At 42.1% G+C, this 14,736-nt stretch overlaps 1 protein-coding gene across 1 annotated transcript; it reads left to right on the forward strand.

Annotated features, from left to right (window-relative positions):
* The first annotated feature begins 12,672 nt into the window (after positions 1–12,672).
* Positions 12,673–14,270, forward strand: LOC133917616 (CBS domain-containing protein CBSX5-like). The gene is made up of 2 exons (XM_062361493.1): positions 12,673–13,105; positions 13,226–14,270. The coding sequence occupies exons 1-2, from the start codon at positions 12,762–12,764 to the stop codon at positions 14,073–14,075; spliced, it is 1,194 nt and encodes a 397-aa protein (XP_062217477.1). The 5' UTR covers positions 12,673–12,761; the 3' UTR covers positions 14,076–14,270.
* The last annotated feature ends 466 nt before the right edge of the window (positions 14,271–14,736 follow it).

Consider the following 14,736-nt stretch of genomic DNA (forward strand, 5'->3'; position numbering starts at 1 on the left):
GCAATAGATAGAACATTTTCTATTCAACAGAAAACATATGGTTTTGTACACTTTGCTTATAGCTTTTCCGGTTAACGTTCAACACTTATCCTGTTGCGTGACTGCTATTTCTTGTCAATAGTGATACTGATTTCAAGACAATTGCTTTGGGGTCAGCAAATAAACATTTTCGAGTTTAAGTGTCTTTTTAGTGCGGTTGGTTGGGTCTTCGGGAGGAATTGTCTGTGACATTATTTAAAGGGGCAAACTGCCACCGCAGGAGGGTTAACTATTAGACAATAGTGACTGATCCACCATGCACATACGTTCATGAAATGAAAGAGCAATCTAAAGCCTTTTCAGCTACATATTATAGATTGTAATTCATAATTTGTAAATTGAAACAAACAAGTTATTATCATAATCTAGTCTCTAGATTATAACAATCTAATAATCTAAGTTTCACCAGTTTTTGCAAATTGTACAATCCAATATTTTACAATCTAAAATCTATAAATTGTTTTTCACTATCTTCGGTAAAACAGACAACCCTGAGTCACGTTAATTTGGATAACGAGTCCTTCCTCGAGCTTTTAAAAGTTCTAAAGATATGATTTAGATCCTTAAACTATAGTTGTCAGATGTAAAACAGAAGAAAACATGGGTAATCATACAGCTGATACATCACAGTGACGCTGACTGAACTCTAAAAAGAAAAGCTAAGGCAATCTCCAGCAGATACTTAAAAATTTATCCCTTATAATACTATTACAATATCCCTTATTTTTTTCATCTTCAGCAGCTACCCTATTTCCTACTTTCTACTACTTTCCATCACTCCTCAGACCCACAGTCATATATAGCTACAGTGATACGAGTCCTTATTTACGGCCGCACCTTTGCCGGCCCTCTCTCCTCTCTCGCTTCCCTGTTCATGCTGATACCGAAGCTGCTGGAGGCAGTTGCCGACGTCCACGGATCGGCAAAGGACAGTCAGTCTTTGGCACAGTAGAATAACCGATTCAGCTGGAGTTGGTCTAACAACTTGGAGTGGAGAACATGGAGAAGCATCGATCAGGCAGTCAGTCAGTTACCTCTGAAGTCTTCTTCAGATCTACAGAGGCATCTCCTTAGCAGCGCCATCGTGGAGCTAGAGCAACTTTAGCACCGGGGTTCCCTAGCAGCTAGGAAGCATTAAATCGTCAAGGTTCGGAGCCAGAGGAAAGAACCGTGCAGCAACCGAGTGTACTGGCGGCAAGCTCTTCACTGACAAGGGCTGATCCAGAATTTAAAAAAAAATGAGCACCAAGAGAGGACATCCCCTAAAATTTTATTAAAAGATGTTACGTTTCGAATTTATTTCGGCTCAGTAAAATCATGTTCAATTGACTGTTAGTATTGTAAGAGATTTAACGGGACTGATATAGAATTACGGTGGAATGGTGAACATGCTGGACGAATCGTCTGCCCTGACCTGACAACTTGACCACCTGTTCACATCAGAAGACAACAGCATTGGCGCCTAGCGGTTGGTTTTTTTATAGAATCGGTGTTGATTCCGGTCGTGTCATTGAGAGAAAATTATTGGCAAGCGAGCCGTCAGCGTCATCGTTAGCAGCTGACAGAGGTGATCAATGAGTTGAACACGGTTTCTGCCATTGGCATTGGTATCGACGGAAGTGGATAGTGTTGACGAACCACGGTTATCGGTTGTAGTTTAGAGATTTTTTAAAAAATTTGTAAAAAAATATAATATAGGTGGAAAATTTTCTCTTTTTTATTTATCTGTGTTATATAACGAGAGATTCTATCTTATATATATAGTGTAAAAAATTTAAGAGATAGAATCGAATTTTTAAAAGATCAAGATGGATTCACATTCGATTGTAAAAATCTAGTTTTTCTAACACTCCTCCTTAATCACTTCTTGTGAAATATATATGTCTCATCAAAACTCTCCAAAAACTCAGTGAGAAAAAATAAAAGAAAAACTACATAACTCATGACATATTCACATGAATTAACTTATTAAAAATCTTATCATGAGAAACTTAAAAAAAACTTATTTAAAGGACGCTTATCATGACAATCCACCTAAATACTTTATATAATCTTTTATAATTAACTTTGAGTACTTGATCTTGTTAGCTAAGGTTTAATTCTTCGTATCGATATTATGTGAAAATTCTCTCCCTAAAATGTGTAACTTCTTAAGCCTCATCATTCTAATATCATGAACACATCTTTCAAAACTAGATGCAGTAAGAGACTTAGTGAATAAATCTGCAAGATTTTTTCATGATTTTGTATGCATTACCTTTATTTCATTTATTTTATGCAATTCATAAGCATAAAAGAACTTAGGGTTAATATGCTTCGTTAAGTTGTTTTTCACATATCTCGATTGCACTTGTGCAACACATGCATCATTATCTTTATAGATAATGGTAGGGGTGTTAGTTGTGTTCAAACCATATGACTGTTGGATATGATTGATCACTCTTCTAAGCCATGCATGTTTCCGTACAGCTTCATATAAAACTATTATTTTTGAGTGCTTCATCGAAGTAGATATAAGACTTTGCTTTGATGATTTCCAGAATATTGCAGTTCCATCACATAAGAAAATATAGTTATTCTGTGATTTCGCTGTATGTGAGTATAACAGATACTTAGTATCTGCGCATCCAACTAGACTTAGGTCATGATTTTTCTGTAGAACATACACGATCTTTGCTACCTTAAAGTAATGCAAAATATCATTCATGCCCTTCTAATGTATTTTAGTGGGCTCTACTCTGTATTATGCAAGTAGGTTTTCTGCAAACGTTATGTCTGACCTAGCCAGATACATCAACGCACTTATTGTATTTAAGTATGGGAATTACGGTCCCAATATTTCTCTAGGTCTATAGGGATCTTGATCTGCTAGCAATGACCTTCTGACCATGGGGATTTTATAGGGAAATAATTTTTCAAAACTAAACCGCTCTAACACCTTTTGAGCGTAGTTTGACTGATATACGAAAACTTCATCTGTCACATGCTCTAGCTGCAGGGCCTAAGCAAAACTTAGTTTTACCCAAATCTTTCATTTCAAATTCAGACTTCAAGTAAAAGCTTGTTTCTTCAATTTATTCTTCTGTACCGATGATATTCAGATCATCTTCATATGCAAAAATCCATTTTGTGACTTGACTGTTTCAACTCATATAGCGATTTTTTCAATTATATGCTATAAAGATGACTATTTCTTCTATCCTGATTCGGCAATGGTATTCCTTTAGGTACCTTCATATAAATATTCGAATCAAGGCTCTCATAAATATATGCGGTAATAACATCCATCAATTTTATTTTCAACTCCAAGCTGACTGCCATCGAGATAAAATATCTAAAAGTACTACCACCTATCAGCGGGAAATAATTTCTTCATAATCAACGTCTAGTCGTTGAGTGAAACCTTGTACAACTAGTCATGCTTTGTACCTCACAATTACAATCCTTTCGTTCCTCTTACGAACAAAAACTCACATATATCCTACTGGTTTGATGTGAGGAGGTGTGCGGCATACTGGCCCAAAAAACCTCTCTTTTGTTCAGGGATAATAGCTTAGCTATTATTTCCTTCTGTCAGTCTTCCCAATCTGACCTCACTCTATATTTAGTGAGCGATGCAGGCTCATGGTCATGATCTATAACTGTGGTAATTTTATTTGCGAAGTGTATATCAACTATTATGTTTGCTTTATTCCTGACCCTAAATTCACATAGTTTATTGCTATTTCATCATGGGTTGCATTTTCAGGTGCTTCTTCATCTTGCTCTTGATTATTTCTTTCAACTGCACTTTCAAGTGTTTCTTCACTATTTCTTACTGAAAGTGCATCTAGCCCTTATGTGTGGTTTTGGTAATTAATAACAATACCAATGGACTAACAATATTGTTGAGTTTGTTAGTAAGTTGTTCCATATGTGATGCATGGAGGAGATATATGCATCAAGATGAATGAGCTCTTAGTGATGCTTATAAGAAAAAGAAAAGCTCATATAAGATTGGCGATAAGCGTGGATGCTAAGTTACTTATGGAGACAAGTAACTAAAGGTATACCATTGTCAATAGAGTTTTATGGACTAACCCGTATATTTTATGCTTAATAGTGAGTTGGGGTTAGAATACATAGGAAGGCATAAGTTGAATTGAAATCCAATATGTCAAGTGTGAAGAATAAGATTAGACTCCATATATGATAAAAGTGAATTTATTGAAGATATCGGATATAAAATGGTTTTCTATTGTAAGACGGTGAAGGGCAAGCAAGACTCGTCTGCGATGGACCATCCAGAGGTAAAGAGCAAGCAAATAGCTTAGCGCCGAATGATCAAGGCGGTGGTGAAGAGTGGGTGAAGGGTTTGTGCCAATACCGTGCGAGGCCATAAAAAGCTATGGGTGATTCGCATCAATCATATGAAGAATAAAAAAGAGATGGAGTGAATACGATATATAAGTTAACAGCCCTCAAGGTTTGAAAGAAAGAAGCGGTACTTGAAGGTATTCAAAGGCTCAAATTGGTTCAAACGAGTTTTACATTTGAATTTGAGTATAGGTATGATGCACTATTAAGAGGGATGCAACGTAGAGCTATTTGTCATGTCTCAGTACTCAAGAGTTTCTAATCAACCCAAAGTGAGAGTTCGCTTTAGGAATCCGTTGCATAAAGTGTGGAAATATCCAAATTGAATTTTAGAGTGTTCCTAGTTTGATCAAATATGTTTGGGATCATGATTTTAGTTGGTATGTGTATCCTTTTGAATAATCTTTCTGTAGAGTCCAAAATCATCGAAATCGAATATTAGGATCAAAAGTTATCGCTATTTTTAGAGGGTTAGCTATGCTGAACTCGAAGTATCCGGGTCAGCCCGGATACTTCGGGTTGACCAGAGTCTCCGGGTTTAGCTCGGAGCTAGATGGTCTGTTAGGACCTAAGTATTTCACCCAGATACTCCAGGTTTACTCTAAGACTCCAAATCTGGTAGTTGTCCGAACCCTCCGAGTTGTACTTCGGCTAGGGTTCTCGATTACACGTTCAAGTGTCAACCCGGATACTTCGGGTCAGTACAAAAGGCTGTGTAACAGCTAGTTTTTAGGGGATAGATATAAATAACCTCTCACCCCACCCTTATTTGTTTCTGCATAGGCACAAAAGAAAAACCTTTTAGAGCCAAAAGAACTTCTTCTCACTCTATTTTAGTGTGAGATTTGAGAAGAAAAATGAGTTAGGTTGAGATATTGAAAGTTTGAGTGTAAGTGAGCATAACTCTCATCTTGAGCACTCGAGTTCATTGGCAATAAGTTTATCATCGCGTTTGTTACCCTTGCATCTTTGAGCTCCTAGGCAGCTAGGATTGCCAGCGAGCATCCAAGGTTGTGGTGCGCCACGAGAAGTTTGTGAAGGCTTAAATTTCACATTCGAAAGGGAAGAAATTAAGAGTGGAAACCCAAGCTCAAGTGTGATCGAGCTTGGAGAGGAAAAGAGTTGAGAGAGACTATGCTCCAGTGTGATCGAGCATCTAAACATAGACGTAGGAACCTCTAGAGGAGGTGTCCGAACTTCGAGAAATAAATCTTGTATTTCCTCTCTTGTATCCTTGTTCTTGAGTTCTTGCTCAACATTTATGCATATTGTTCGATCTACTTACTCGTGTGAAATTAATTATAGGTTCTCCGTAGATCTATTTAGAATCGTCACTTGGAACACACGACTTTATTTGGTTTGAGCTAGAACTCTTTAGACGTACTTTAATTTCAGTTTCAAGTTCATTCTCTGTTGAATCCAGAAGTTTCGGATTTAACCCTGAAACTCCGAATTCTTTATAATCAGATCTGAACCTAGAGAATCTGATAAATAGTGTTTTTAGGATTTTCAACTAGCATTTTCTTGCATATCTTTTGCTATTTTTGAATAATCTTTGTCATCCTAGGATTGTAACTTTTACACTTATTTATGGTGATTGTGTACTAGTTGAGCATAGCATATTTAAGATTTTTACTTGTGAAAAATCTATTAGTTTATTTTTCGCTGCAAGTTTAGGCCAACGATAAAAGGTGATAATTTTTTTTAAAAAAACACCTATTCACCCTCTCTCTAAGCGACATCATTGTCCTTTTACTTACTATAGGAGCAAGGTCATTTAGTTTATAGCGTTGATTTCAGCACACGTATTTTCGCTAGTTTCTTCATGCGTAGGATGAATCAAAATTGGTATGTCAATGTCCTTAGGTTCCATACCATCGCGGAAGGACTCGTTCAAATTAAATTCAAATTAACCATTAGGACGATTATTTACTAAGATAAGAGCTAGTCCGCACCTGTCTCTCGACGAACCACGTGCTAACCCACATCTCACCACAACAATCGTAGCCACTAATGATTAAAGCGAATCTAATTCTGATAGTCCCGGTATATGTGATCTGGTAATTCCCAGGAAAATTATTACCCAGGCATACCTTTACAACATGAATATCACACCATAGCAACAAACTAGGGTTCAAAGATTACAAGTTGATACACTAAATAAAAACAAGGTTTCATCCAACGTAACATACATACATCGCAGCGGAAGACACATCTAACAAAAAAAAAACCGTGGAGCCATTTGCCTACAAGGCAACCAACCGGGGTCAGGATAGTATAACGACTGCTCGCCACCACACCGTTTTCGATGGGATTAAAGTAGTCGGCACCTAACTTCACCTAAAAAGAAAATAAGTAGCGTGAGTACGAAGGTACTCGCAAGGCTTAATCCATATTTGGTACATATAAATAACCCGACTCCAAGGATAATACATTTGGTCATTAGCAAGGAAACAACCACATGGTTAAGCAATTTCATATGCAAAAGCAATTTGACACAAACAAGTGTGAGCATCTAGACTTGACCAATGTAACAATCTAACCCATAAATATCAACTGAATATATATGTACATGAGAATTAATATAAAAAAATATCTGTAAAAAGAGCTATCTCATCATATCACCCACATCGACACACATTTGTAACTCTATGACTGCTGCAAATAGACAAAAGTATGCTCATAACCGAGAGTGTGGCATTTCAAAATATGTTTACACCTTGTAAGGGGTACAACTTTACCCACATACCCCGAGTCCATCCTTTTGGCCCCCCGAGGCAACCTTTCTCACACCCGGAACTACCTACTCGCACATGCTCCTAGGCACTAGGGTTATCGTGAGCGTGTCCCGGACACCTTTGGCTCCCCGCCACTTTGCTTCTCCTCATTCTTTTTCATATGCGTCATAGGGCCGCAAGGCAAGCGTCAGCATGACGTATGATACTAGACTTACCTTACCATTAGATCAGCATGTGGTGAGTACGGGGAGTGCTAAAGCCAACGACACCGATAAATGGTGCTTAACCGATGCAATCGGTCTATGGCAACCGGGTTCCTTTCCCGACCTACCCCTAGCACCGCCCATATCTCGCCTCATCCTCACACTCAAACATCCCGACACCTTAGTAATATCCTTTATGCTAGATGGGATTACTACAAATTTTCTGATATTTTCTATGCTATTATACGAATATTACTGAATTTAAATGCATAACAGGTCAATTAAATAGTAACAATAACATAGAAATAAATATTGCATAACTGCTGAAAGGGATACAAAATTCAAATTCTGGAGGTGCTTCTATGCAAAAATAGAGGCTCAGGATAATTTTTAGAACAATCAAGGACTTAATGCAAAAAAATACAGAGGCTACGGAATTAAAAGAAAAATCAAGGGGCTAAAAGTAAAATTTCAGATTTTTTCTTTATCCTTTTTTCTTATTTCCATCGGTTTTATTCCTTATTGGGCTGGCATGCTATGTTGGGCCAGCCCAACCCATTTGGCCTGCTTGCCACACATATATGGGGCGGCTAGGGTTTGGGAACCATAGCCGCCTCCCAATCCAAATGAGCGGTGGCCAGCAGCGCACAGTGCCAGTGTGGCTCGTGGAGGCCTGTGGTGGCGAGGCATGACTCGAGGTGGCGGTGTGGCGCTCCGACGGGGCTGCAACGGCGTGTGCTTCAGGCGGCTTCGAGCGCATGGCAAGCAAGACGGCGGCAGGTGGCCAGCTTCGAGTGGCATATGGTGGTCAGAGTGGAGGCGATGAGCAGGGCTGGTGACGGCGGGCCACCTACTTTGAGCGGGGCTGTAGGGATTGGTGACGTCCTAAGAGGGGGTGAATTATGACACTTAGAACTATTTCGGCTCAAAAACAACACAAGATAAAACTATATTAATTTCTATCTAAATATGCTCTAGGTTTATCTAGTGTGTCTACTCTACTAATCAAAACACTTGCAACCTATCTAAGAAGGTAAATTGTAAGAATGTAAATGCAAAAATGTAAATAAGGTAAAGAGAGAAAACTCGACACACATGATTTTTTCCCGTTGTATCGATGGCATGAATGCTACCCCTAGTCCATGTTAGAGCTCCACAAAGGATATGCTCCTGATCAGCACCTGATCATGACTCTTGAGTCACAAAGTCACAAAGATAAGACCTTCACCCGGATGAGCCACCAAGACGCCAAGGCAAGGTCTCACAACTAGCCTCTCTTCAGGTTTCTTGCTGTCGTGATCACTTTGAAGCTTGAGCCACCAAGCCAAGGGTCTTCGCGTCCCCACACAATCACCTTGTCGCCGCTCCACACCAAGTCGGAGGGTCAACAAGTTTGCCGATGAGTCATCAAAACTCTAAGATGTCGACGTACCACTTAGTATAAGGTTGGATCGCTCCTTAATTCACTCTCTAGGCAGCAATCACCTAGCAACATTCTCTCTAGACCTATAAGCACTAATTAATCTCTAATGGTGTACTTAATCATCTTGAATGATCACTTTAAGCACTTTGGTAGCTTGGATGTCTTCTCAGGTGTACATGAACTTCTCTAGACTCCAGCAGCACGCCACACTTTCAAATGACTGAGTGGAAGGGTATTTATAGCCTCAAACCCGCGCACTAACAGTTAACCCAATGACTCTGAAAAGTTGTTAACATTAGATGATTCGATAAGAATAATAGTATTAACACCGGATCATCCGGTGGGTATACTCTCACAAACTAGCCGTTAGAACCCCACTCAAGCCTCTGTGAACACAGGACATACCGGTGTATACTTCATCTTCATCATCGGACTATCCGGTGAGTTAGCCTAAGCTGTCCAAGCCTTTCCTTCTTCTTTGTGTAAATTGCTTCGGTGTATGCATCCAGTTCATATCATTTCATCATCGGACTATCCAGTGAGTTGACTTTAGCCAACTGAGCCAATGCAATCCTCTCTGTAAATAATGCTCCGGTGTGCACAACCTTCATCACCGGACCATCCGTTGTGTTGAACTTCATTATGCTTCTTTGTACTGTTCATTATCATTTGTACTGTCCGGTGTTCATTCCATTCACACTGAACCATCCGATGGGTTGAACCTTCGATCTTCAACGGCTGCATCATTCTCTAGTAATAATACTCCGGTACATTCATCCTTCTCAACACCGGACCATCCCGTGGGTTGAGCCTTCTCTTCTTTTCTCTGAAAATGCTCTGGTGCAACTCCCACGGATCACTGGACTATCCGGTGAGTCTTAACCTTCATTATTCAGCACAACATCACCTTCTCCGGAAGAATTGCTCCGGTGAGCATTATGCTCAAACACCGGACCTTCTGGTGAGGTCTTCAGGCCTCTCTCTCCTTTGCCAAATATACTTCGGCGAGTTCAACACTCAGAGCACTGGACCATCCGGTGAGGCAAATCTTCCTGGGACATCTCCAATTCAGTCCAACTTTATCCCGGCAGTGGTAGCTTCTTCATGTATTGCATCCATGAGACCAACAAATATGTATTCTTGACAAACATGTTAGTCCATGTGACGATGGTCTTTGAGCCACCACGTTCTTGTGCAAAGGGACGGCCTCCGGACTCCGACCGACAGCGAGGTGGCGGCTGCAGGCCCCACCAGTCCTACGCCGTGTTCATTACAAGGCTATTCATGATACTGTTCATGCGATTCACGCTACTGTTCATGCGATTCACATATCTATTTTGACGTAAAAACAGTAGCAGCCAGGAAAACATACCAGACCGATCTCGTACCTTTCAATTCTTGCGAACAGATTTGTGTCGCGTAGGGCATGTAGGCTAGGCCATGACCTATCCGCTTGACGATGATGTTGAAGCAATACAGATGGGTTGCATGCAGATTTGTTCTGGTAGCTTGATCTTCAGCAGAGCTTCGTACTGATAACGTGTTGAGTAACCACTGGTACCGGATGTAGTCGAGAGATCTCTCAAGAACGTACAAATGAGATACAATATAGGGTAAAAGATTTATCTTCTTTATTCATTTATGTTATATAATGAGAAGTTCTGCCATGTATATATAATACTAAAATATTAAAAAATAGAATAGTTTTTTATTAGATCTAAACAACCCACCTTTAGTTATAAAACTCTATGTTTCTAACAGATAGTACATGCCATCCCTTTCAGATGTGCAAGTGTTAGTAGGTAAGAAACCAAAAGGTGCGTCGGAATCGGGGCGCTGTAATGCTCAGCCACTTACTTTTATCCAAACCAAATGGATGAGAGATGTAACGATAATGTATCGCGTTCACGTAAGAAACCAAAAGGTGCGTCGGAATCGCTGTAATGCTCAGCCACTCACTTTTGATCCGAATGGATGAGAGATGTAACGACAATGTAACACGTTCACGTTCTTCCTTTTTTGTGGTTCCATGGATCCTTCGTCCCGGGATCACCCCCACCAAATCACAGGAACCAGACATATGTAGTTAGTTGACCTCTTTCAAACCTCGTTTCAGCCGATTCCATTCAACATATTTGGTACTCCTCGTCATCATGTGTGGTTACAACACGATGGGACTGATAACAGTACGATGGGATTGATTCGATGTCTAGCGTAAATCATAATTATGTTGACAGAGAGAGCACAGTGAGTGGTACTGGGTGACTGCCTGACTCTGGGTGTGCATCTTTTGCGGGCCAGCCTGTAACGGTTCTCAGTCATGGGCCTAAAAGGCCCGATTAGAACACTGCTTGTAGTCCAGCCCAAGTAAAGAATTTTCTGATCCAGTGGTCTTTCTTGTTGATGCTATTATGAGTTTGGTTGGCAGAGTTTCAGCTCTAGTTTTTTTAAAATAGGTAGTTTTAGTTTTAAAAATTTGTGAGTTAAAGCTGCAGGAACATCAAGAATGTTTAAATAAGTTATTTTATTTCTATTTTATTTTAAAATTAGATACTTAAACTATTTTATCTTAACTATAAACTTAGGATCTAATATGGAGCTAGAGTCCTATCAAACAAAGTCTCTACAGGCAACTAAACTATTCACGTCCAGCAACAGCACGTTAGTTCAGATAGACAGCCCCTGTCTCAGTTTGTTAGTTGACTATAAAATAGGGGTTAGTGGCTGCTGAATAGGAGGTTACTTTTGCACATTTGGTGCTTGTACTCGGTACATATAAACGTCAAACGGATGATCAATAGTCATGTTAAGCAGTCTCTCACATTTATAGCGGGGATGCGAAAACGGATCATGTTATCACTGCAGAGAAGCTACAATCGTCTACATTAGAATCATATCACATGCTACAGTATTGGTACACAGTAGAAACAGTAGCAAAGTAAAACGGAATACTGTTGTTACAGTCTGTGCTACAGTACTACTTAAAAAAATATTGTTTACTACTCACAAAACACTTTGCTAATGCTAGTAAGTGATCTGCATCGACTCTCGCAGTACCACTGTCCACTGCAGAGGATCCATGTCTAACACGAAGTTCCATGGAAGGTGATAAGCGTGGGACCACGTGCTGGCTACCTACGATCACAAGGGGGCATGGCCGCGTGAGACGGAACCGAGGTGGTGATAAAGGCATCGCGTAGCGATACCCCAACTGCCGCCATGTGATCTGCCATTGGCCGTCTCGATACGTACGGCGCGCCAACCTGTTCGCGCATGGCGCGCCGACGTGTTCGAGAGTCGAGACCACGGGCTGTTGGCTGCATCATGGAGTGTGCGTGGTGCAGGAGCTGTACTCCTCTCGAAAAATATATAGTAATGCTATTGTCGGGGACAAGGCGCATCTCTGTCTGAACCGAACGGCGCATCTGGCCGTGGCGAACAAGTTCAACCATGTGCCTCATGTAACGTACACATCAGGAAAAAACGAATTTGAAATAGTACAACTCCTACCTAGGCTGTAATTCTGAAAACAAAGCATATTGAAGTACTAGTAGCTTGTATGTATCTGTATGAGACCACGTGCATCGGTGCATGGTTGAAAATTGAAACATGAGTGTGTTTACCCGGTACTGTAGTGTGACAATCGACAGCATGCAACTGATCAGTCTCAACTGTCAACAGTGTTAACCGTCGTCTCTGACAGATCGTGAGAGAATTAACCTCGATTCAGATGGGCGTCATGGTAAATTATTTCTTTTTATATGCGTGGTAAAATTTCAACCATTCAGGTGGTAAAATTATGGCTCGCTGCTCACCGGGCACCACATCAGCGCATTATCTGCTCTAACCCTGCTACTTATAAATAGCCTTCACTGGCATATCGGCTCTCGAACAGCCCACGCTTGCACGAGCACACACGTTATCTACGCGCAGCAGTGGTATTCCGATCCGATCCCGAGTGAGGTGTGCAGCTGTGACTTTTAAGTACAACGCGGCGAGAGCATGGCGGTGAGCCTCCTGTCCCACGTCGTCTCCGACCTCTGCATCGGCAGGCCCAGGGTGCTCACGCTGCCGCCGTCCACTCCCGTCGCGGTCGCGCTCGCCAAGCTCCGCGCCGGAGCCGACCCCTTCGTCTTCGTGGACGCTGAACCGGCCTCCCGCGCGAAGAGGGGAGCAGCCACGGTGTACGTGAAGGTCAGCGTCGCGGACATCCTCTGCTACGTCTGCAGCGACACGGGAAACCTGACGGACCCCGCGGCCGCGCTCGCCCGGCCCGTGTCTGCAATCGCGGCCGCGGTTGGTGGCGACCACGGCAGCGTCGCCCGCCGAGTGGACCCTCAGACAAGGTATGTGCGTGATAGCCGCCGCACCGTCACTTCTGATTCTTGTTTTGTTCGGAACTGTCTTTCTCAGTCGTCGCATGCGAGGGTACGACAAAGCCTGAACTGTTTGTTCCGACTTTGCAGCCTGCTTGACGCCATTGACGTGTTGCTGGCCGACGGCTGTCAAGGTCTGCTCGTTTCTCTGCACACGCGCACCCGCAGGAAGCATCACTATGTTCCCTCCTCCGATGCCGCCGCGGCAGCCGACTGCTGCGTGTTGACGCGAGAGGACATCGTTCGTCACCTGTTCGGCTCCATCTCCCACTTCTCCCACATCGCCTTTCTCACCGTCGCCTCCCTCGGCCTCGTCCGACGCGACGTGCACGCTGTCCACGTCGACGACGACGGGCTCGACGTGATCCCCCTCCTGCGGAGAGCCATCTCGGACGGCACGGCCGTGGCCGTCGTCGCCGACGACAACGCGTTGATCGGTGAGATCTGCCCCGGCGTGCTCGGCTCGTGTGACGTCCAGTCGGTCTTCGCTGCCCTAGCCGCGCTCTCTGCTGGCAACGTCATGACGTACATTTACTGCTCTCTATCGCACACACCACCGGAGTTCTTGCTTTGCGCCATCAGAGCCCGACTCAAGGACAGAGGTCTCGAAGCCATGGCCGAGCTCATGGACACTGGGGACGCCGCCTCTCTGCCTTTGTCCCCGTCGTCGACATCGTCCGACGAGGACTCGCCGATCGGATGCGCACGGCGGCCAAGTAGGGTGTCTTCGGGGAGCTTCGGGTGGCGGTCGACGGAAGACGTGGTGGCATGCCATGCCATGAGCTCGCTGGTGGCCGTCATGGCCCAGGCGCTCGCGCACCGAGTCGGATACGTTTGGGTCGTCGACGAGGCCAGCGGCGCGCTCGTCGGAGTCGTGAGATTTGCCGATGTGCTTGCGGTGCTCCGGGAGCAAATCCGCCCCCAGGTGCTATGCAGGTGAACAGCGATCTGCTTATCAGCAACTCGGAGTATGTTCAGCTAGGTAGTGTTTGGTTCACCGTACCAGGCCGGATGGAATCGCCTCATCCAAGTTTTTAGTCTTGTTGTGTGTTTGGTTGGTGGCTCAGACGGACAGGGCCCGTTCTACTCGCTCCGAACGAGGTCACGTAAGTGTGTGTCCGTGATTTTTATTTAACTTCGATTATTTTTAAATCTACAAGAGAGATTTAAAAATTTAAATATTTTCATGAGTAAATTAGAGCTGACTAACAACTCGTTTTAATTAGTTTATCTAAAAATCATAAGCTAATATTTAATTAAAATTATAAAAACATACTTTTATAACTTCTACCAATTTTTAATGCCTCAAATAAATTTCTAAAAATTTGGAAAAATTTACTAATATTCTTCTCATGTGATGTACTAATTAATAAAAATATTTTCAACCCTAGGTCATTTGGTGAAAAAGTAAATTTCTTTGTAATGCTTCATTTATATGTATTTTTATTATTTTATATGATATTCTCTTTTTTTAATTCAACCTGAATTAACAAGTTCAAATATGTACAAATTCATCCAAATACTTATAGATACATATAAAAATGAATGAATCATTTTATCTACTCTAATCTCACCAACCAAACAGAAAATTGTTTCATTAT

The sequence above is a fragment of the Phragmites australis genome, chromosome 5, assembly GCF_958298935.1.
Source record: "Phragmites australis chromosome 5, lpPhrAust1.1, whole genome shotgun sequence".
Lineage (NCBI taxonomy): Eukaryota > Viridiplantae > Streptophyta > Magnoliopsida > Poales > Poaceae > Phragmites > Phragmites australis.

Coding starts and splice junctions, on each gene's coding strand:
- LOC133917616 (XM_062361493.1), top strand. CDS start 12,762: ATGGCGGTGAGCCTCCTGTCCCACGTCGTCTCCGACCTCTGCATCGGC. Junction 13,106..13,225: donor CGAGTGGACCCTCAGACAAG/GTATGTGCGTGA, acceptor CCGACTTTGCAG/CCTGCTTGACGCCATTGACG.